Below are 22,605 nucleotides of genomic sequence, written 5' to 3'. Positions count from 1 at the left end.
CAAATGTCCACAGCAATGAAGCCTCCTACTTAGCTGAAATGTTTGGCCCAATGTGGATGATTAAGGTCTACACGTATGAGTTCCAGGTTAGTTATTGGAAAGAAATACATTTTGGTGTATTCAGAAACTCCTGTTATCGCTCTGAACAGTCATTTTCTCACATTTCCTTCCTGGTGGGTAATCATTCTGTGAGCTCAGGATTTTAGGAGGTTCACTGCTAGTTCAGATCAGCATATCCAATTGAAGAATTATTGTGGTAAATTGAGCAGCAAGAGAACAGTGACGCCCAGTGCACTGACATGTCGTCAGGTCTGAGATTGGATACACTGACTGTGTTGTGGGGGATTATAGTGTGTAGTAAATATACAGCAATTGTAATACAGCTCATATGTATATATGGATCCGAGTAGTATCTTAATGTATCCATCTTACTTGTAGAAAGCATCCTGCTGCTTCTGCTGTCCAGAAGAGGACGAGGAAAGAGGTGATGACATTTTAGCTTTTTTTATGGCTACTTTGATGTAAACACATGCTCACATACAGTATGTACCATTCTGAAATGTACAGATGAGAGCATCACGCCTGGAGTTTATAATAGAGAACAGCTTTTATAGTTCCAGTGCTCTGCCGTCAGTTTCATAAATGTTGACACGTTTTTCTTCAGTTATTTTTGTGCCCTCAATAATGTACTTTGGAGAAGAAACACCTTTGATTAAGGGCTCGTTCACACGACTGTTGGTGTCCTGTTCCCGTATTGCGCGATCCCTACTACAGGGCACCGTTCCATTGTCATTCCGCATCACGGATGCGGACCCATTCATTTCAATTGGTCCGCAAATCCGGAGATGCGGAACGGAAGCACATAACGGAACACTACGGAAGCACTATGGAGTGTTTTCTGGGGTTCCGTTTCGTGCCTCCATACCGCAAAAAGATAGAACATGCTCTATCTTTTTGCGGAACGGAGGGATCGCGGACCCATTCAAGTGAATGGGTCTGCGATCCCCATGCACCTGCCCCATTAAAAAGGTGCCCGTGCATTGCGGACCGCAATTTGTGATTCACAGCACGGGCGCGAAACACCAACGGTCGTGTGAACGAGCCCTAATACTGGCTCTGTAGTACATGTTTGTACATTTTACGCTGGCTTTGCTGCCAGAAGATGCGGCGAATTTATGATGGGACGTGTGCCTTGTCATAATTAAGGCACATGTTTGGTAGTCTGTGTGCCCGTTGGGAAAAACTATGCCTGCTCCTGGTGTAAAAATAGTAAATTTGCTGGGGGCTGGAATCCAGGCCCCCACTCCACCATCGCCACTCCCCCGACCCTCTTTTGTGTCAAATGCACTGTAAAAACGCTGCATTTAAAAAGTTCCACTCTCTATGCAATACATGTTTTTTGGTCTTTTGTGTTGTGTTCAGTCATTGTACAATTTTGTCAATTTTACTACTACAGTGTAGAAAGTTTTTTTTAGCAGATTTAAACCTGCTGAGGAAAGGGATTTAGGGATCAATATTTCAGAAGACTTAAAGGTAGGCAGACAATGTCATAGAGCAGCAGGAAATTCTAGCAGAATGCTTGGGTGTATAGGGAGAGGCATTACCAGTAGAAAGAGGGAGGTGCTCATGCCGCTCTACAGAGCACTAGTGAGACCTCATTTGGAGTATTGTGCGCAGTACTGGAGACCATATCTCCAGAAGGATATAGATACTCTAGAGAGAGTTCAGAGAAGAGCTACTAAACTAGTACATAGATTGCAGGATAAAACTTACCAGGAAAGGTTAAAGGACCTTAACATGTATAGCTTGGAAGAAAGAAGAGACCGAGGGGATATGATAGAAACTTTTAAATACATAAAGGGAATCAACAAGGTAAAAGAGGAGAGAATATTTATAAGAAGAAAAACTGCTACAAGAGGACATAGTTTTAAACCTTTGCCCCTCTAATTTAAAACTAATATCAGGAAGTATTACTTTACTGAGAGAGTAGTGGATGCATGGAATAGCCTTCCTGCAGAAGTGGTAGCTGCAAATACAGTGGAGGAGTTTAAGCATGCATGGGATAGGCATAAGGCCATCCTTCATATAAGGGCCAGGGGCTATCCATAGTATTCAGTATATTGGGCAGACTAGATGGGCCAAATGGTTCTTATCTGCCGACACATTCTATGTTTCTATGAGAAAGGATCGTAGCATCGTAAATTCTTTACATAAAGTTGTACTCATCAACTCACAAAAAACTCAGTGGGGCACATTTACAAAGACTGGCGTTTTCAGCAGCAGTCAGGGACTGGGACCCCAAAGTCACAAAAATCCAACACACTGTATTTTTTTGTGATTCTGGGGTCTTGCGAGTTCTATTACATTTTGTGGCTGCACTGCAACACAAATTATCTTTAGTCACACAATGCTTGCCTCTCCCAAAGTCACATTGTAGCTCCAGCCTTATTGTGCGGTGTGGAATTCTTTATTCTGCATCTTCTGAAGTGCACATGTTTGTATGGAAGCATGTAGCAATATTAAAATAAAGGCCCCTGTATACAAGCTGACAATAGGTACAATTATCTGGAAGGAGCGTACTTGGGAACACTTGTTCCTGATAATTACCCTATGTAAGGGTCCAGTCACACGTCCCTAACGTGTTTTGTGGATCAGCGGATCCACAAAACACGGACACGGCAATGTGCTTTCCGCATTTTGCGGACCGCACATTGCCGGCGGGTCCGCAATTCCGTATCAGGGCAGCACGGCGGCCCCATATAAATGAATGGGTCTGCAAATTTTTTGCGGAATGAAATTGCGAACGTGTGAATGGGGCCCAAAGGTGCCTCCAATTAACCAATGAATGGGAAAATGCTTGTATTCGGGTTGAAAGCATTGTTGATATAGACGCCAAAATCACTATGGCTCATTTACAAGCATTTGTCGCGTGTGACAATATTTTGTCGCACAGGTTTTTTTGCGCCGTACAACACTTAGGTGTGTTGAGCGTGTTAATACAAGGCACTTAGTAATGTATTGTTGTTATCCATATTCCTTCTTTTGCTGGATAGACTAATCTTTCCATCACATCATACACTTATTGTTTCCATGGTTACGACCACCCTACAAGCCACCCTTAGTGGCTGTGCTTGCACACTATAGAAACAAGCACTGGCCCCTCTGGTGGCCAGGACCATAGGAGCGCACATAGCGTTTTTCCTATAGTAGGCAAGCACAGCCACCTATACTGAATTTAAGAGTGGTCATAACCATGGAAACGAGCAGTATATAATGTGATGGAAGAATGGGTCCAGACAGCAAAGGAGGCAATATGAATAATCACAATACATTAGTAAGTGGCTTGTATTAAATTTCTCTACATGATAAATACCATTTTCTGAAGTGAGACAACCCCTTTAAGTTGGCTAGCAACCTAATGTACTTCGGGGCAGCTTAAAGCTGGCCATATACATTATACTTTTGCTGACACACTAATGAGTGCAGGTAGCTCCCAATTCACCCCCGACAGATGATGTTGGGAGGAGACAAGGATCGGGCAAAATTAATATCTTCACCCAATCCTTTTGTTCCCCTGGGAGATAAGTCGCCTCCAGAACTGTTAGGCAGTGTCTTTCTCCGTTCTACCCTTAGCACTAAAGGGAACAGTGTACAATTGGTTGAAAAATAAATTTAGTAAGAGCATTGATTTTTTTTTTAATCTGTTATTTTTGCACCCCTCTCCAGGCCCCACTTGTTCACACATATGGCCAGCATTACATTGTAAGATTGTATAGATAAAATGGACAATCGCCCATACAACCGTATGTTTGCAGTACCGGGACCTGCATAGTATGCTGAAAGACCAACCATTCACAAAGTGATCTCACACATCTTCAGTTCTGATATGATCCTGTATTGTCGATTATATGAACTAAGGGTCTTGTAGCATAAAAATAAACCACATGGAATGAGCGCCAATCAATAAGTTTATCTGTTTATCGGACACTTTTCATAGATAGATCATGTGATCTTTTACCCCTATGCAGTTTCCATTATTTTCAACAGCACATCTCCTGTTTACCTGAGAGGATGTGCTGCTGACAAGCACTGATTTTTATGATATTTAGTATCAACACACTAGGGGTGTTGATATACTGCCCACGATCCATGTGTCCCAGTAGGATTGACCACTAATGACTCTATGTTATTGGGTCAGCACAACATGTGATCACCTAGGCCACTGATGGGGCCAGGAGATAGTAGGGGTATGGTAGTATAATCATGGGTTGTGGATTATTTACACCACATCATACCAAACACCGCCCCTGCAATCTATGAAGGGATCGCTATGTACATCCGCCTGATCACAGTATTACCACCTAGTAACAATGCTGCAGGGTCCTTTTTGATCCTGTTGTGCTGTCTCTACAACTACCGATTGATGTCCTCAACAAAATAAAATAAAATAACAAATAATATAATGTAGTCTATACCACTTTATGATCCGCGTCCCGATCGGTGCTGTACACATGTCGCCGTTTTAATAAGTCGCCGTATATATCAACTCTAATTCTAATGTAGAATGTCATGACATTCATCTGAGCCGGTCTCATAGAGGGGGCGGCACAATGGGGGTGGGACGGATGATGCGGCAATGCCGCGCCTCCTGTATCCTCATTGGCCGTTCTGTAGGCGTGGCTCAGCAGAGGGGAGGAGGACTCTCCTTATATTCTGTGCACCTGAGCGGCCGCGTTCGGCCACCTCGTACTTACAGCTGCAGTCTCTGTAACGGAGGCTCAGCAGCTTTGAATATTTCTCCTGATAACCACAGATACACGCTCCTGACGAGCCTTATGGCGAAACGCGTCGAGTGTGGTGTGGGGATGAAATAATGTTCATATGTATCTGCATTGCGCTCACACTGCAGTTGAGGTCTGCGGCTCTCAGCCCTTTGCAGGTAGATGAGCAACGGCAATTCAGTTTTTTTCTGTTCCACCCAGCTTTAGCTTAGATCCATTGATTCGTGTTTGCAGGGCCGATTCTCAGACACCCGTTTTCATATGAACGGATGGTTTCAATTGAGATCGGCTTCTGCAGGCAGATGTTTATCACTGGATTAGTCTATGAATAATTTTAGTCCAGGGATCTACCAGCTGGGAGTGGTTCAGAGCACCTCGACCGCGTCATAGTGCCTAACTTCTGTGGTATTGAATTAGCATGGCCCCATGGCCCTATGCTTCAACCAGCAGTACAGCACTAGCCTGCGGCATTTCTAGTGACCCCATCCACAGCTGTATCTATCGCAATTGCGGTTTATAGGTCTTTTTCATCGACCCTATACTGAATGGATGGCGTCCTAGAATTTTAATATAGGTTAGTCCCCTTTCCCCTTTTGTTTTCTGATTAATAAAGTAACAGTTTTAACAGAAATATAGCGTTCCAAACGACAGTGATTTAATTTTGATAGGTGGAACGTATACCTTATACCAGTTACACCAGTGAAATTTAGCTCCCAATTCACCCCCGACAGATGATGTTGGGAGGAGACAAGGATCGGGCAAAATTAATATCTTCACCCAATCCTTTTGTTCCCCTGGGAGATAAGTCGCCTCCAGAACTGTTAGGCAGTGCCTTTCTCCGCTCTACCCTTAGCACTAAAGGGAACAGTGTACAATTGGTTGAAAAATAAATTTAGTAAGAGCATTGATTTTTTTTTAATCTGTTATTTTTGCACCCCTCTCCAGGCCCCACTTGTTCACACATATGGCCAGCATTACATTGTAAGATTGTATAGATAAAATGGACAATCGCCCATACAGTCGTATGTTTGCAGTACCGGGACCTGCATAGTATGCTGAAAGACCAACCATTCACAAAGTGATCTCACACATCTTCAGTTCTGATATGATCCTGTATTGTTGATTATATGAACTAAGGGTCTTTTAGCATAAAAATAAACCACATGGAATGAGCGCCAATCAATAAGTTTATCTGTTTATCGGACACTTTTCATAGATAGATCATGTGATCTTTTACCCCAATGCAGTTTCCATTATTTTCAACAGCACATCTCCTGTTTACCTGAGAGGATGTGCTGCTGACAAGCACTGATTTTTATGATATTTATACGCACAATATTCAATACATGACAAACAAACAAATTATTGACCGTCATTTGGTCGCTAGACATGTTTACACTGGGAAATGATTGCATAACTAATTGTTCGGGGGACTGTTGCCTGGTATAAAAAAAACTTACGCCTTAGATCGCTTTCATACAGTCAGTGTTCGGTCAGTGATTTCCATCAGTGATCATGAGCTAAAACCAGTTGTGGGTCATAAACACAGAACAGGAGTAGATCTTTCCCTTATACTTTGTTTCTGTATAGGCTCCACTTCTGGTTTTGGTTCACAATCACCGATGGAAATCACTGATCAAACACTGACTGTGTGAAAGCGGTCTTAGGCCTCTGCCGAAAGAGCCTGCCTGAGGATTTTAATGGTAGCGTTCAACTAGCCAATTTAGGAAAGTTTCACACTAGTGTTTAGAGATCCAGCAGGGTAGGGTGTGCACAGCAGTTGTAGTCCAGGTGATTCTTGGCAAATTTGCCGGGTTGCGGCCGCATCTCAGTCGGTCCCCATTATAGTTAATGGAGCCGGCAGGCATTAAGGCAGCATCCACAGTGCTGGATCCAGAGAGCTCCCTGCCAGATCTCTGAACACTACTGTGAAACTAGCCTTTTTTTGCAAGTCAAGATTTGCTTTGGCTAGTTTCACATCTCTGGCAGAAATTCCAGCTGGCTGTTCCGGCAGAAGACACCCTTCTGGAATTCTCTGGATGCAACCGGAAAACCCGCCGGCCCCATTAACTACGAGATCCGGCAAAAATGCAGAGAAGTGGCCAGACAGAAAAAACTGCATTCCCGGTATTCTATGTCGGAACTGGCTGCCGGATGACAATGCCGGGGATGTGAAACTAGCCTTAGGCTGCTTTCACACTTGCGGCAGTGTGATCCGGCGGGCAGTTCCGTCGTCGGAACAGCCCGCCGGATCCGCCGATCTGCATGTGACTGAAACCATTTATGAGACGCATCCGGATGCGGATCCGTCCCACAAATGCATTGCAAGAATGGATCCATCTCTCTGCTTGTCATGCGGACAGACGGATCCGTCTTGTATCTTTTTTCACATTTTTACCACTCTGCGCATGTGCAGACCAGAACGACGGATCCGGCATTCCGGTATTTTGAATGCTGGATCCAGCACTAATACATTCCTATGGGGAAAAATGGCGGATCTGGCATTCCAGCAAGTCTTCAGTTTTTTTCGCCGGAGATAAAACCGTAGCATGCTGCGGTATTATCTCCGTCCTGATCCGTCAAAATGACTGAACTGAAGACATCCTGATTACTCCCCGTTCAGAATACATGGGGATAAAACTGATCAGTTATTTTCCGGTATTGAGCCCCTAGGACGGAACTCTATGCCGGAAAAGAAAAACGCTAGTGTGAAAGTACCCTTAGCTACTTCTCACTGGTTTTTGTGCAACAATAAGTAGAGATAAGATCATGCTGGTGGAAGACGGGTAGTCATTGTTTCCCTTCTCTAACAGGGGACAAGAACTGCGAGGAGGATACGAACATTGGAGGTGGACAGAGAGTCATACACGACGAGCATGAGCAAGTGATCTACAGCTACTCCTTCTTCCACTTTGTATTTGTGCTCGCCTCTCTCTATGTGATGATGACGCTGACCAACTGGTTCAGGTGCGCATTCCGAACATTCCCAGGTGCTTAGTCTTCTCGCTGGGCTGCATGAGGGGCCTGCTGAGAAATAACTCCCTGTGACTTACAGTATGTTTAGATAGAAGTCAGAAGAGTCCTTCTACGTTCATGTTATGATACTTATTGACATTCTCATGTTGATTGAGCAAGAGCAGAAACTCTCACATAATAATGTCTCTAATGCCCAGTATTCTTTTGTTGGTTCTGATTTGGAGACCATCCAGGAATGTAAGTGGTGTAATACGATTTACACCGTAGCCGTCCTTTGTTCTTTTATCTATAATTGCATTACAATCTCTACAGTGAAGGCCGAAGGGAGCTTCAGGTTATTTGTCCCATCAGGTCAGAACATTTTGCAAGATAAATGTTCTGTTGTGTTCCATCTGTGGTGACATGACAGACATTTACTGTTACGTGAGGTGTGTGATAATTATCGTGTACGTAATTACCACAAAATATGCCATTGACACAATACCTGAATCAAGTCTGTTCCTGATCTGCAGAGACATCACAGGAATGGTACACCATCGAACTACACCTCAAAAATCCTGGATGACACAAGCATAAGGACTGTAGGAGCAAAACCATCAAGATCCATCTCCCATATAGATGGGTGCTGAAGCCACAGACATTACCATAAAACAGATTTACTTATTTTTGCACAATAATCCCTAAAGGGATTTTTGGTTACATCAAAGCTTGAGGATATATTCATGGAAACCCTTGCATATTTTGGAAAGGAATACTACTTTTACAGTTAAAGTATAGGGGGAGATTTATCAAAGTGGTCTAAAGTAGAACTGGCTTAGTTGCCCATAGCAACCAATCAGATTCCACCATTCATTTTTCACAGCTTCTTTGGAAAGTGAAAGGTGGAATTTGGTTTCTATGGGCACCTAAGCCAGTTCTATTTTACACCACTTTGATAAATCTCCCCCATAGTGTTTTCCAACAGTACTGAGGCAATTATCAGGAATGAGATGCCACTGGTCTCATGACACACAAGCAACACATATCTTTCTTGCAGCACAAAAATCTTCATTTGCCAGCAGCACATCGCGCGGTGTAAACAGGGATGTGCTGCAGACAAACAATGGAAATGTGTGGGGATGAATGATCGTAGTAAGGATCATCCATCCCTATAATGTAAAACTGATTGCTCAATTTAAATCCAGCAAACAAGCAGGTAATGATCGGGAAAATTCTTTATTCCTGATCACTGGCATCTGTATTGGAAAGTGTAAAAGGGCCGTAAGATAATATTATCAGTATTTGACAAGTGGGAGAAGGGCCACAGCAATCCCCGCCAATAAAGGAAGTCGCCGCTTGAATTGATGTACCACTGAGGCCGTATTCACATTTCAGCAGTGACGTTGAGGCTATAGCTTGGCCGGCAGTATTGACAAGCATGTAGATGGAAGCTTGGCGCTGGACCCCCAACACTGACCAGATATGTTTTTTTTTTTTCTTCCTTATTCACCATTGCCCAACTCCTTAATCATCAGTTCTCAATCTCTACCCAGGCTGATGATCAGGAACGTACATAGAAATGTATGTCTGGATATTTGTCTGCTGATTAGATCTTTTATGTAGGCATACAAATGCTAATTTGATGGCAGCACATCACCCCATGTAAACAGATATGCTGCTGTCAATAATGTACATAAGCGATCATAAGTAGTGAGTGACTGATTATTCATACAGGCGTTCATTAAAGCAGTTCTCTGCCAATGTAAAAAGTTCTTAAAAAAATCATTATCGTCTATTGGCACATGCTATGGGCATAAATCTGCCTGTGTAAAAGGACCCAACATGACCATAAGTGTTTTGTGGTCTGCAAACCACGGATCCACGAAACACAGCTACCAGCCATGTGCACAATGCATCACGGTATAAATCCATTGACTTCAATGGGTCTGTGGTTCGCATGTTGCAGCTAAGTATAGGACATATTTTGTGGAGTGCCCACGCAGATGCAGAAGCACATGGTGGGTCTGCACTGTGATGTGGTGTGCACATAGCCAGTATCCATGTTTTGATGACCGCAAACCTGATTCACACAACCGTATCAGTTTTGCAGTCCACAAATCGCGGATCCGCAAAATACGGGTATGGTCCGTGTGCATCCCACATCTTTTGCGGGCCCCATTGAAAATAGGTCCTAGTGCAATCTGCAAAAAAATCCTCAGTCTGGGTAAAAAACACTAAATGGTCCTGATTGGTGGAGGTCCTAGAGGAATGACCCCTTTCTCACATAATGATAGTCTGTCCCAATTGTAGGCCCTTTTACAAACGGAAATATTTAGGCGGCATTTGTGTACATTGGCGATGTTTGCCTGGCAGACAGTAATATGTAACATGTTTTAATTTACTAGTTTCCCTTTGACAGCAGTAGACATGATCAATTGTGTACAGATATGCAAAATGCTGTTACATATGTATCCTCCCCAGCACTGCATAGAAGAGGAACAAACTCATTTATCTGGAAGTCGAAATGATTTTTCCTTGCTTTTTTGCTTATTTTGATGTGACCTTTACAGCGAGGATCGTCAGATCTACACTTGCTGTGCTTGGAATGAAATGGTCTCACCCCAGAGTAACTAAGGTCAAAGTAATTAGTTCTCAAGTACTGTGGTTAGTATGTTTATAGGTCGTGCTCAACACTGATAGCTGGCCATGTGCACACCTCATCATGAGTAATGTTTAAGTATCGCTGTGACTAATGTTTGACGGTCTGTTCATTCGCATGCAATGCTTTATCTTTGCAGCTATGAGAATTCTTCCTTGGAGACCACATTCACACATGGAAGTTGGCCTACATTTTGGATTAAGGTAGCATCCTGCTGGACATGCATTTTCCTTTATTTGTGGATACTTCTGGCACCAACATGCTTTCCTGGAAATGGACATAACAAAATGATTGGGCCACCACAACATGTACTGAAACGAAGACAGTTCCGTCGAGTAACAGGGGGGAATGTATCATGACTTTTTAAAGTCAGTTTTGCTTTGAGTTTGTGTTGGTAAAAGGTGAGCCAAATTTATCAAAAGTTGCTCATTATTTGATAAATTAGGTGCACCTTTAAACCTAACATCTTTGTCTAAAAATGCTATACCAGTTTTTCTACATTTCCACCACCATCACACAGGCACACACACACTGGAATGATTTTGTGACTTTTTTGCAGTGGTAAATCTTATTTGAAACTAATTAACATACCTATCCATGCCCACTGTTCCACCCACATTCAAAAGAGGCTATAGTGGCATAAAGCTGCAAAAAGTCTTCTACTTTCTGGTGTACCAGTATGATACATTCTCCCCACAGTGTCTATCTGAAATGTTGTAATCCCCTCATCTGATTTAAAGACATTGTGACGGGAATTACAATGGCCGCGTGGGATCAATGCTTCAACAATAAGTGAGGATTAACAACAGGGAATACACATCTAATCTGATTGGTTCTTCTTACTTTCATAAAGAGAAATGGTCACCTTTGATGGTGCTGAGGTGGAACAAGAAATGCAGAGACTATGATTCCCTTCCCTAAAGGTCATGGTGACAATGACACAGACTTTTCAATGTAATGTCAGCCATCCTGTTGGATAGAATTGTTCTGGGTTCAGTTTTCGAACATTTTATGAATGTTTATATATATTATGTATATACCTGTATTATGCAAAGGAAAATGCCATCTTCATATTCTGACAGTGATTCCACAATGGATTTTGGACTACTGAGTACTAATTGTACAGACTCACATCTTAAAGGGCATCCGTCAGCAGATTTGTACCTATGAAACTGGCTGACCTGTTACATGTGCACTTGGCAGCTGAAGACATCTGTGTTGGTCCCATGTTCATATGTGCCCGCATTACTGAGAAAAAATTAAGTTTTAATATATGGAAATGAGCCTTTAGGAGCAACGGGGGCGTTACATCTAGAGGCTCTGCTTTCTCTGCAACTGCCGTGCCCTCTGCACTTTGATTGACAGGACCAATTGTGATCACGTTTCCACTGCCTGGCACTGTCAATCAAAGTGCAGAGGGCACAGCAGTTGCAGAGAGAGCAGAGCTTCTAGGTGTAATGGCAATGCCCCTGTTGCACCTGGAGGCTCATTTGCATATATTAACACTTAATTTTTATCAGCAATGCGGGCATATAAAAATGGAACCAACACAGACGTCTTCAGCTGCCAAGCTCACATGTAACAGGTCAGCCAGTTTCATAGGTACAAATCTGCTGACAAATGCCCTTTCACAGGAGGACAGCTTGTTTTTAATCTCCAGGTATATTTTCGGCTCTGTTCACATCTTCGTCCTGCACAGTTTTTTTCCGGACACCATGATGGAAACCTGGTGAACCAAATGATGTCAGTTGGTGTCCATCATGTGATGTTAATTTTGTAGCTCTGCTTTATAAGTGAAGAACAATGGAATTGAGCAATGTAGATATAGACGGAGCCTCAGCTACGTATTACACAGCAGAGCTAGCGAACCATAGGACAATACATGTAGCCATATGTGCTGCTGTATCCAAGGTAGGAGCAGAGCATTCTGGGCCCCTCCAAAGCTCAATAGGTTAAGCATCACTGTAGATAATCTCTAATGAACTGACATTTATGCACTGACCCTTGCAAAAGGTACCCAAGGCTCCTGAGGGGAATAAAATAGCTTATTATGCTTGGTATTTGTAATACTGTACAGTATGCTTGTTGTGGGTTGCAGTGAATGGCCGTTAACTATTCTAGCATTTCCAAAGTTTTAGCCCTTTTTTTCTTCTCCCAAATGCCAAAGATGTTTTACAAAGAATGTTCCTGAGCCCAAGAAATGCAGAGATGACGTCTACAAGAAACACAATACAACTTGCGTACAAGCTGTGCAGTCTGCATACCTCTGCTCTCATCTATACATAATGGGATTACTGCGCCAAAGCTACCTGATGTGTCCCATGAAAGCCCCGAGCTAAAATCCTAGGAAGGAATTACCTTGGCTTGCAAGGTCAGGCAGGATCTGCACCACAATAACTTTAGAGCAGTTGTCAGGGGGGGTCAATGTCCATGATTTATAGTCACAGAGACGGGATGAAATACAATTACTGTTTGCGTGCCACCATGACAACACTGTTTTCAGGCTGTTGTGTACAGATATATTGGGAAAAAGGGGGATTTCCTTGTGGTTTATTGTTTTGTAGCTTAGGCTCCAGTTAGGATTATGCAGAGGCCGTCGGGATTTATAACACCACAAAGGCAATCCGCATTTTATATAACTGAGAACTGTCGGCATTGTCAGCAGCCGTCACCTTCAAGGCATGTTGCGGTGTAGGGGCTACGCCAGCCATAATCCCATAGATTTTGTTTGCTGATGATTTCCATGACGCACAATAAAAACTCAATGATAAAGCTAGATATTCAGGAAATATCCTTATACCAGAAAAAAAAAAAGAGTAGGACCACCCAGGATAATCCATTTATGTGTGTGTTTGTGTGGCACGATCCTTCTTCAGGCTGGCGTGACGTAGACAAATCTATGGAATATCTATGGAAATATAATCATCTCACAAGCAATGTTTGTCCAGTCCTGTTATATTGCTGTTCTATTCTCAGAATAGGCATCAATATCTGATCAATGGGGTCCGACGCCCCGCTCCCCTGCCAATCATCTGTTCAGGAGTAACTCCTATGTCATGACTAAAGCCCCATCTATTGTGTCTGCACACAAAGCCGATTACGTGTGGTTTTTCTGCATGGATTTTCATGCAGAAAAAATGCAGTGTAATACAGCATCCGCAAAGTGAATAAGATTAGACAAATCTCAGGTAGACTTAGCTTTTTTTCTTCGGTGCGGAGAGTGATCTGTTGTGCGGATTTTGAAATCTGCGGCATGTCAATTGTTGTGTTTTTCTTGTGCAGATTTCACCCCTTTCAATGGAAGGCTGAGATCTGCGGAAGATCTGCATCAAATCGGCACTAAAAACTACAAAAAATGCAAAAAAGTTGATAAATATTGTGGTTTCGCTACGGGCTGTGCAGCCACCCTTGTGGAGCAGGTTTTTGCAGCACTGCTCCCCAAAAAAAAAAGTTATAAATGACAGTCTGTTAAACACAAGTTGAAATCTGTATCTTTTTATCTTATATTTATTCTGTATTGCAGGCACTGTTAACATTAGTTTAGTTTTAGGCTTTCAAACTGTATGCAGTTTGGTGCCTTTGGGTAATCTCTACTTGCATTTTCCCTTAGGGCTGTTTCACATGAGCGAGTCCATTGCGGGAATCACACTCCGTGTGTGAGTGGGATCCTCCGCTCTGGACTTGCAGGAGCGCATGGCATTATCATGATTTATAATGCTATGTGTCTCTGCATGGCCTTTTTTCCCACAGAATCATAGTGACATAAAGCTGTCAGTAGGATTCTGTAGAAATAAGGTCAAGCAGAGACACATAGCATTATAAATCATGATAAAGCCGTGCACTCCTGCAAGTCCAGAGCGGAGGATCCCACTCACACACGGAGCGTAATTCCCGCAATGGACTCGCTCGTGTGAAACAGCCCTTAGGGTTGGCCACTTGGATATTTCATTTTTAGCTCTGCTCAATTAAGGCAAAGCAGTGATCTGTCATTGCAAAGAATCAGAGATATCCCAAACTTTGCAAGGATCTGTTGTGCTTCTGAAGGACATCTGTGCCTAGTAATTGCTACTGTAAGAAGTCAGTCTTGGCAAGCAGTGTTTATTGTAAATGTTGGTATGATAATGGCACGATTAATGAAGATCAATGATAGTTTTGTAATTTTTCATTAATCTGCATTGAAATTGTCCAACTACTATAATTCCTCCAAAATGAGTTAAATCATAGCTGTGTAGGGTCTGTTCACACTGGTGTCCAGGCTTCCATTTTTACAAGATCCATGATGGATATGATGATAGTTTCTGATAATTTTTTCCTCCATTGACTAATAACATGCCTATCAGGTTTTCCTAACCCCAGGAAGAATGGTGCTGGGTATGGCTCTTGGCTGTATCTAAAAGAGAGTCCCCATCAAGAAACACTAATAAATAAATCCTTATATAGTGACGGAAGTCTAAGGGTCCATTCAGATGTCCGCAAGTGTTTTGTGGTCCACGAATACTGGTCGCGTGCGTTCCACGTTTAGTGGACCGCACATGGCCGTCCTGTGATAGAAATGCCTGTTTTTGTCCGTGGGTGCGGACAATAATAGGACATGCTCTATCTTTTTTTGCTGGGCCGCGGAATGGAACTACGGATGCGGACAGCACATGGTGTGCTGTCCTCATCTTTTGTGTCCCGATTTTTTGAAAATGAATGGGTCCGCACCGGTTCCGCAAAATTGTGGAACGGATGCAGACCCTGAATTACGGACATCTGAATGGACACTTAGGGTAAGGCCTCACTTTCAGCTTTCTTGATGCAGTTTTGGAAACCAAAATCAGAAGATCATAAAAGGGGATAAGGTATAAAGGGCAGATATGACTTCTCCTCTTTTCTAAATTTACTTTTCGTTTGGGCTTCCAAAACTGCCTTAAGAAACCTGAGCATGTGGCTGCGCAGTAGCTGAGATGCGAATGCCTTGCAGCTGAGGACTGCACAACCATACAGGCTGCATCGTTATCAAATGAATTCATTAGGTTTGCTTGTTTATTCAGTCTTCACTTTTAATGGCTTCTCAGTATTGTGGACACTGTGGCCATGATCAAAGAAGACTGAATAAACAATGCAGTCCCATTTAGGCAATTTGATCATGCTGTGGCTCGTACCACCTTGCAGTACTCGGTCACAAGGCTGCTGCATCCTGGGGCTGTACCTTAATACATACAGTTATTATTGTACAAAACCAATTAATTTTCTGCACAAAAAGCTGGCCCCTAACTTATAAAGAAGCAGCAAAACGTGTGTTCAGTTGTTTTTTTTAATAAATGCGTTGTAAACATACTTCATACATACAGCTGCTTTCATACTTACACTCACCCACCTTATATAAATAGGTATTCTTGCACACAGGTGCATGACTCTTGTAATGGTTCATTTTCCAAAGCATGTGAAAATAAATTATGCATATGGCATATGCATCTCTGTGTTTCCATTCTATAAATATATGGCTGAATATACATTTTAATACAATCCGGTAAAAAAAAAAGATAGGACGTCTAGAACTGGGATCTGGTTTCTAAACCTTAATAGACGTAAAGAAATGTGAATATTTGGCAAGTTCTGTGGTGAATATAGCGTCCATGGCCATGTACAGCAGAATACTAGATTACAAATTTGTACACACATCTGTGTAGCTGCATATTCTGCGTTGTAGCTTACCATAAATACACACACGGTATATATAAAAGCACTTCTTGTGTAATTATTAGTGTGCATTGCTCTTTCATATTCCATTCTGAGATGTTTCCCCGTTTCAGACCCCCACTTTTAGGCAGACTAGCAACGCATTCCTACAATTCCTACATACCATGTTATACCGCCTGGCACCAGGTATGAAATATTACCTAAGGTCCCAGATAGTGATCTGTCCAGCAATACTTTAAATAGTCTATACTATTACACAGTGAGTTCTTTACAGTATTCTTGCAGGAGGGTTATTGGTTGAGTTTTGGCTGTGTTTGGTACCCATACTTGGCACATTCTTGATCAAGATCTCGAAGCATTTTGTCCTCCTTTGGTTTGTATGCACGCACAAAACTGTCCGTTTCAAGCAATATCCTGTTGAGAGTCTTCTCATAGTTAACATGCCTCCTGGCCATCAGAATGTATTCCCGTTTCTCTAGTAAGCTGGGGCAATCACAGGTGTTTGGGACCCACATGTATTCACGCCTCAGGATGGGGAAATTGTTCTTGTAGGTAATTACCACCTGAACATCATAACAGGTTTCCTTACCCACAATCTTTTTGCTTATAATTCTTCCTCGGAAAACTGCAAAAATCCAAGTAAAAAAACATTGAAGCTTATTAAGACTGCAGCCAGACAGAACTGGCTCTTCTGTTGGTGGAGGAATAAAGGAAAATCATTTTGACTTACCAAAGTCCTTCTGACAGTATTGCTTGATTTTGTTTTGCCGCCCCTTGACTTTTCTGCACTTTCCACATTTATCTGTAATTAGAAAATTAATCTGCTGATTTCTCTGAAGAGGCAAAAAGTAGTCTTATCAGATTCTCTTAAAATTTTTCCGATCCGTAAGAGATTTATGTTGCTGTAAGATTTTGATGTTACGCAACAGGCAGCCCTCGTGCATCTCCAGCAGTATGTGTGACCCAGTGATGCAGCCACCTCTTCCAAGATAATTATCAGACAGGAGCTCTTCTATACCCAGCCAACCTCTCCCAAAGCTAGAAAGCAGCAGAGGCTCAGTGACTGTCACTTATGAGAGCAATGTCAAAAAAAATCAGCAAAAATACAACAGATCTTGACAATACAGAAATTAGGGATTTCTTTATTCATCTACTGAGATTCAATAAAAAAAGTTATATAAAGGCAACACAAACGACAATTATCAAGTAAAAATGTGCCCCATATGTGTCTATGCCAATCCTTGATTCTAGTCTTCGCTAAATGTAAAGAACTACATTTGAGGTCACTGTTTCATAAATCAGTGACACCCAAGCAGCAGTCCTAGGGCATTAAACGGGTATGTCACATGGATCCAGAGATCTCCCCATTCGTTGTTTCAATTACTCTGTGAGATTTACAGTATGTCACAAAAATTAGTAGCCCCCTCCCATTTTTGTAAATATTTTATCATATCTTTTCATGGGACAACACTGAAGATATGACACTTTGATATAATGTAAAGTAGTCAGTGCACAGCTTGTATAACAGTTTTGGTGTGCCCTCAACATAACTCATCATACAGACATTAATGTCTAAACCACTGGCCACAAAATTGAGTACACCCCTAAGTGAAAATGGCCAAATTGGGTGCAACTAGCCCTTTCCCTCCCCAGTGTCATGTGACGTGTTAGTGTTACAAGGTCTTGGGTGTCCTGGAAGTTCACCATGGCACCTCATGGCAAAGAACTGTGATTTCTGAGCAAGAACAAATAATCCTTTCTTGTTCCTATCAAATCCTTTCTTAATGAAACACTCCAGTTAAATAAATGACAGGATTAGTGTTGAGCGAACTTGTGTTTTAAAGGGAATCTGTCACCTCCTTTTACCATTTTAAGCTGGCACCATCGCTATGTTGACTAAAGTACCTTATTTCCAGGACTCTTCTTTTTACTTATTTTCGTTTGGTAGTTTTGTTATAAAAGCAATTTTTATGTTATGCTAATTATGGTCCAAGGTGCCCAGAGGGATGTTTTTTTTCACTCTCCGGTGCCCAGTGACGCCCCCCTGCAGTGCCCAAGAACGTCTCCTGATCATCAAAACACCTCCCACAGCCCGGCAAACAGTTACGCCCCCTCCACACATCATAATCTACCTTATAGCTATGCCCCGTCCTCCTTCCTGTCTGCAGCCAGAAAACTCGCGCAGGCGCAGTACCGCCTGCGGCCTGCGCGATCATCAACCTCCTGAGGGCAACAGCCTCAAAAGTCTCACTGGGCATGCGCCGTGCCCAGTGATGTGACCTGAGCGCTGTTGCCCCCAGGACGTTGATGATCGCGCAGGCCGCAGGCGGTACTGCGCCTGCGCGAGTTTTCTGCCCACAGACAGGAAGGAGGACGGTGCATATCTATAAGGTAGATTATGACATGCGGAGGGGGCGGAACTGTTTGCCGGGGTTTTGATGATCAGGAGGCTGTCTTGGGCACTGCAGGGGGGCGTCACTGGGCACCGGAGAGTGAAAAAAACGCCCCTCTGGGCACCTTGGACCCTAATTAGCATAACATAAAAATCGCTTTTATAACAAAACTACCAAACAAAAATAAGTAAAAAGAAGAGTCCTGGAAATAAGGTACTTTAGTCAACATAGCGATGGTGCCAGCTTAAAATGCTAAAAGCAGGTGACAGAATCCCTTTAAGTTTGGCGTCTAAAGTTCGGGTTTGGGTTATCGAAGAATCGCGTTATGGATTCTAAATTCCGTTATGGTCCGTGGTAGCGGAATCCATAATGCGATTCTTCGATAACCCGAACCCGAACTTTAGACGCCGAACTTAAAACACAAGTTCGCTCAACACTAGACAGGATCCTTCTAACCATCCCCTAGAAGGATCACCTGCAGGGTCCATCTCTCTGTTCTTGAGTATGAAAACATTTTCCAGTAAAGTATACAGGAGAGTACAAACTGACCAAACCTAACGCTGTATATTGCGGCAGCCTGAAAAGGAGACAGCGATCTGCCCCAGTTATTTCCAGATGTCTACCATTTATCATTCTGTTACACTATCATCTGAAAAAACAACAAGGTCCTGAACACACACCCCATTCCTTTCTCCACTGTTGGGAGTTCACCATACAACTGAGTTTGGGAAATGAGCACCTGGCATGGTGCCAGCGTGTTTTTGCCAAATTGCTGACATCCTGACATTATTTTTCCAGATAATTTTCTGCATCTTCGCATTGCCACTCCTGAAATGATATCCTGCTAACAGATCAAAGGTAACATTTACAGGCAGCCAAGCAGAAAGTATGAGGGAAAGCGGACTCCAAAGCTAAATCAGGAGTATAAAAAAGCAACAGAAGTATATTTATATAGATGCATCTCCCTTCGTGCAGTGACTATTTATGGGCTTCACAAAGCATTGAAGAGGACTGGTCTACAAGTCTTCCCCTATGAACCCTGCACAAATCTTCTGAACAATTCAAGGGGTTACCACTTTTTGCGTATGGTCACATTTGGTGTATACAAGGTGGATTTCCGTGTGGAAATTCTGCACATAATTTGACCTGGATTTTAAATCTGCAACATGTCAATTTATGTTGCAAATTCCAGCTACTTCAACCTTGTAATGCCAAGAATGAAATCTCTGGCACATCTGCTGTATATACACTATAAATGTGGCACCAAATCTGCACCATTTCAGTACCCTTACAGTATATCTACGTTGGATATTGGATTTGCAAATCCAAAGTATATTACAGTACCAGTGAAGTGTATGAGATTTTAACAAATATGATCCCCATGCTCCTGAAAAAATACCTGGCTGCCCTGTTGAATGGGCACTTGGCAGCTGCAGTCATCTGTGTTGGTCCCATGTTCATATGTGCCCGCATTGCTGAGAAAAATGAAGTTTTAATATATGCAAATGAGCCTCTCAGAGCAATGGGCGAGTTGCCATTACACCTAGAGGCTCTGCTCTTGTTGCAACTGGCGCCAGGGCCGGCCTTAGGTGTTCAGGCGCCCTGTGCGAGCTAACCTTGTGGCGCCCCCCCCCCCCCCCAAAAAAAAATAAAAACACTGCTTGTTGCTGGCATCATGGCATAGGCTGGCTGACTATCCAACCAAGTAGTTACCAGCCCTCACACCCCAAAGGCCGGTGTAATGTTATACTTCCCTAGTTCGTGAGATTTCCCTACCCTCGTCACTTCCGGTCGCACCGGACATGACGTGAGGAGGTGTGCAGCGCCGCGCAGGCGCACAACGACAGGTTAGGGAAATTTCACAGCAGAGTGCGCATGCGCCAGGAGCCTCGCCGGCGGTTAGGGTAGGGAAAAACTATGGGCCAATGCGCAGTGATCGGATGGATGTTTTCAGCTGAACACCGGCCGACACTGCGCATGCACCGGGAGCCTCACCAGCGGTTAGGGAAGGGAAAAATTACGTACGGGCCAGTGCTTTTTCCCTACCCTAAACGCTGGTGAGGCTCCCAGCGCATGCACAGTGTCGGCCGGTGTCCAGCTGAGAAAATTTGTTTCCAATGTAGTATTAATAACTAAACAATTAAATAATAAACATATTGCATTGTCTACTTACCACCAGGACAATAAGATGATCTGGACTCTGGCTGCAGTCTGGCTCTGGGGACTCCATTGTCATTCTCTCCCCCCCCCCCCTTCCCTTGTCACTCTCATTATCCCCCCTCTCCCTTGTCACTCATTATTCCACCCGCCCTCCCTTGTCACGCTCATTATCCCCCCCCCATCACTCTCATTATTCCCCCCCCATCACTCTCACTATTCCCCCCCCATCACTCTCATTATTTCCCCCCCCCCCATCACTCTCATTATTTCCCCCCCCCCATCACTCTCATTATTTCCCCCCCCCCCATCACTCTCATTATTTCCCCCCCCCCATCACTCTCATTATTTCCCCCCCCCCCCATCACTCTCATTATTTCCCCCCCCCCCCCATCACTCTCATTATTTCCCCCCCCCCCCATCACTCATTATTTCCTCCCCCCCCCCCATCACTCATTATTTCCTCCCCCCCCCCCATCACTCATTATTTCCTCCCCCCCCCATCACTCTCATTATTTCCTCCCCCCTCCCCCCTTGTCACTCTCTCTCTTCCCTCCCCCCTTGTCACTCTCTCTCTTTCTTTCCTCCCCCCTCGTCACTCTCTCTCTTTCTTTCCTCCCCCCTTGTCACTCTAGTGTACCTCTAGTGTAGCGTGGCCGAGCTCTGTTCGATCCGCGGTACAGGAGCATTTGTTTCCTGTACCCGGCCGGACTGACAGGAAGTGCACACTAAGTGAGCACTTCCTGTCAGTCCGGCCGGGTACAGGAAACAAAAGCTCCTGTACCGCGGACCTAACAGAGCTCGGCCACGCTACATTAACAGGCGCAGGCAGGATTCTTTAGAGCGGCAAGCCACTCAGGCGGCGCAGAATGAGGGGCGCCGCCAGCCGCCCCCAACTTATATAAGCAACTTTTTTTTTTACCGCAACGGGCGCCGGGCGCCCCCTGCTGAGTACAGGAGGGGGGGGGGAAACATAAGTGCCGCCTCGCCTGCCCATATTACATTGCGGGCTGTCGGCCGCCCGGCGCCCCTGTTGCTATGGCGCCCTGTGCGGCCGCACAGCCCGCACACCCCAAAGGCCGGCCCTGACTGGCGCAACTTCTGCATTTTCATTGACAGGGCCAGGCAAAAAAAAAGCTATCACACCTGGCCCTGTCAATCAAGGAGCAGAGGGTGCAGTAGTTGCACAGAGAGCAGAGCCTCTAGGAGTAATGGCAACACCCCCGTTGCTCCTGGAGGCTCATTTGCATATATATAAAAAAAAAAAAATCTGCAATGCAGGCACATATGCACATGGGACTAACACTGAGGTCTTCAGCTGCCAAGCGCACATGTAACAGGTCAGCCAGTTTCATAGGTACAAATCTGCTGACAGATTTAAACTTACTGTCCAATCAAAATAATGTTTATTCTTTTTACAATGAAATGTTATGCAGTTTTCCAAAACATTTTTGCATCCATTCCTTCAAGATCTCTGCAGTCTCTAAAAGTATCTACCATCGATTTGTGATAAAAAAAGCTGTGGTTATGTATTATAGTACAGTTCTTACAGCGCTGTATTAGGCTGGGCTTATATGCCGTGGATGCTGCATGTTGCCAAAGCATCGTTCACGTGGCCTAGGCCTTCAAGTGAATGGGACTGAGTGTGATACCAAGCATAGCTGCAATGCTCACAGGAGCGCCGCTGCCTTCTCAAAACCGCCGATCGGCTGGGGTCCTGGGCATCAGACCCCCAGCGATCAGATACTGATGACCTATTCAGAGGATAGGTCATCATTAAAAAAAAAATCTGAAAACCCTTTTAAAAATTACTATGCGTGACATACACCCCCTTCAACTGGTGAAAGGTTAACACAGGACCAAAATACAATGACTAATAATATGTTTTCTATATTCACCTCATGAAAACCTGTCATATAAACTGTTTCCATGAGAGAGAAACGTTCTTTCCTTTACGAGATCATAGCTTGCTGTGACT

At 43.7% G+C, this 22,605-nt stretch overlaps 2 protein-coding genes across 2 annotated transcripts in view; one reads left to right on the top strand and one right to left on the bottom strand.

Moving 5' to 3' along the window:
• The window catches only part of SERINC4 (serine incorporator 4), a 49,748-nt gene extending 38,994 nt beyond the window's left edge, over window positions 1-10,754 (top strand). The window contains exons 9-12 of the mRNA XM_044277044.1: window positions 14-86; window positions 439-484; window positions 7,595-7,748; window positions 10,535-10,754. Coding sequence (XP_044132979.1) covers window positions 14-86; window positions 439-484; window positions 7,595-7,748; window positions 10,535-10,754 — 493 coding nt within the window. The remainder of the gene's footprint in view (window positions 1-13; window positions 87-438; window positions 485-7,594; window positions 7,749-10,534) is intronic.
• Window positions 10,755-15,673: 4,919 nt separating this feature from the next.
• The window catches only part of LOC122927552 (ADAMTS-like protein 5), a 73,153-nt gene continuing 66,221 nt past the window's right edge, over window positions 15,674-22,605 (bottom strand). Inside the window, exons 12-13 of the mRNA XM_044279491.1 lie at window positions 16,808-16,879; window positions 15,674-16,702 (exon numbers count right to left, since the gene is read on the bottom strand). Coding sequence (XP_044135426.1) covers window positions 16,368-16,702; window positions 16,808-16,879 — 407 coding nt within the window. The 3' untranslated portion in view covers window positions 15,674-16,367. The remainder of the gene's footprint in view (window positions 16,703-16,807; window positions 16,880-22,605) is intronic.

Source organism: Bufo gargarizans, chromosome 2, assembly GCF_014858855.1.
Source record: "Bufo gargarizans isolate SCDJY-AF-19 chromosome 2, ASM1485885v1, whole genome shotgun sequence".
Classification (NCBI taxonomy): Eukaryota; Metazoa; Chordata; class Amphibia; order Anura; family Bufonidae; genus Bufo; species Bufo gargarizans.
Note: the sequence above shows the minus strand (reverse complement) of the source record. Positions and strands in the feature narration are given on the sequence as shown.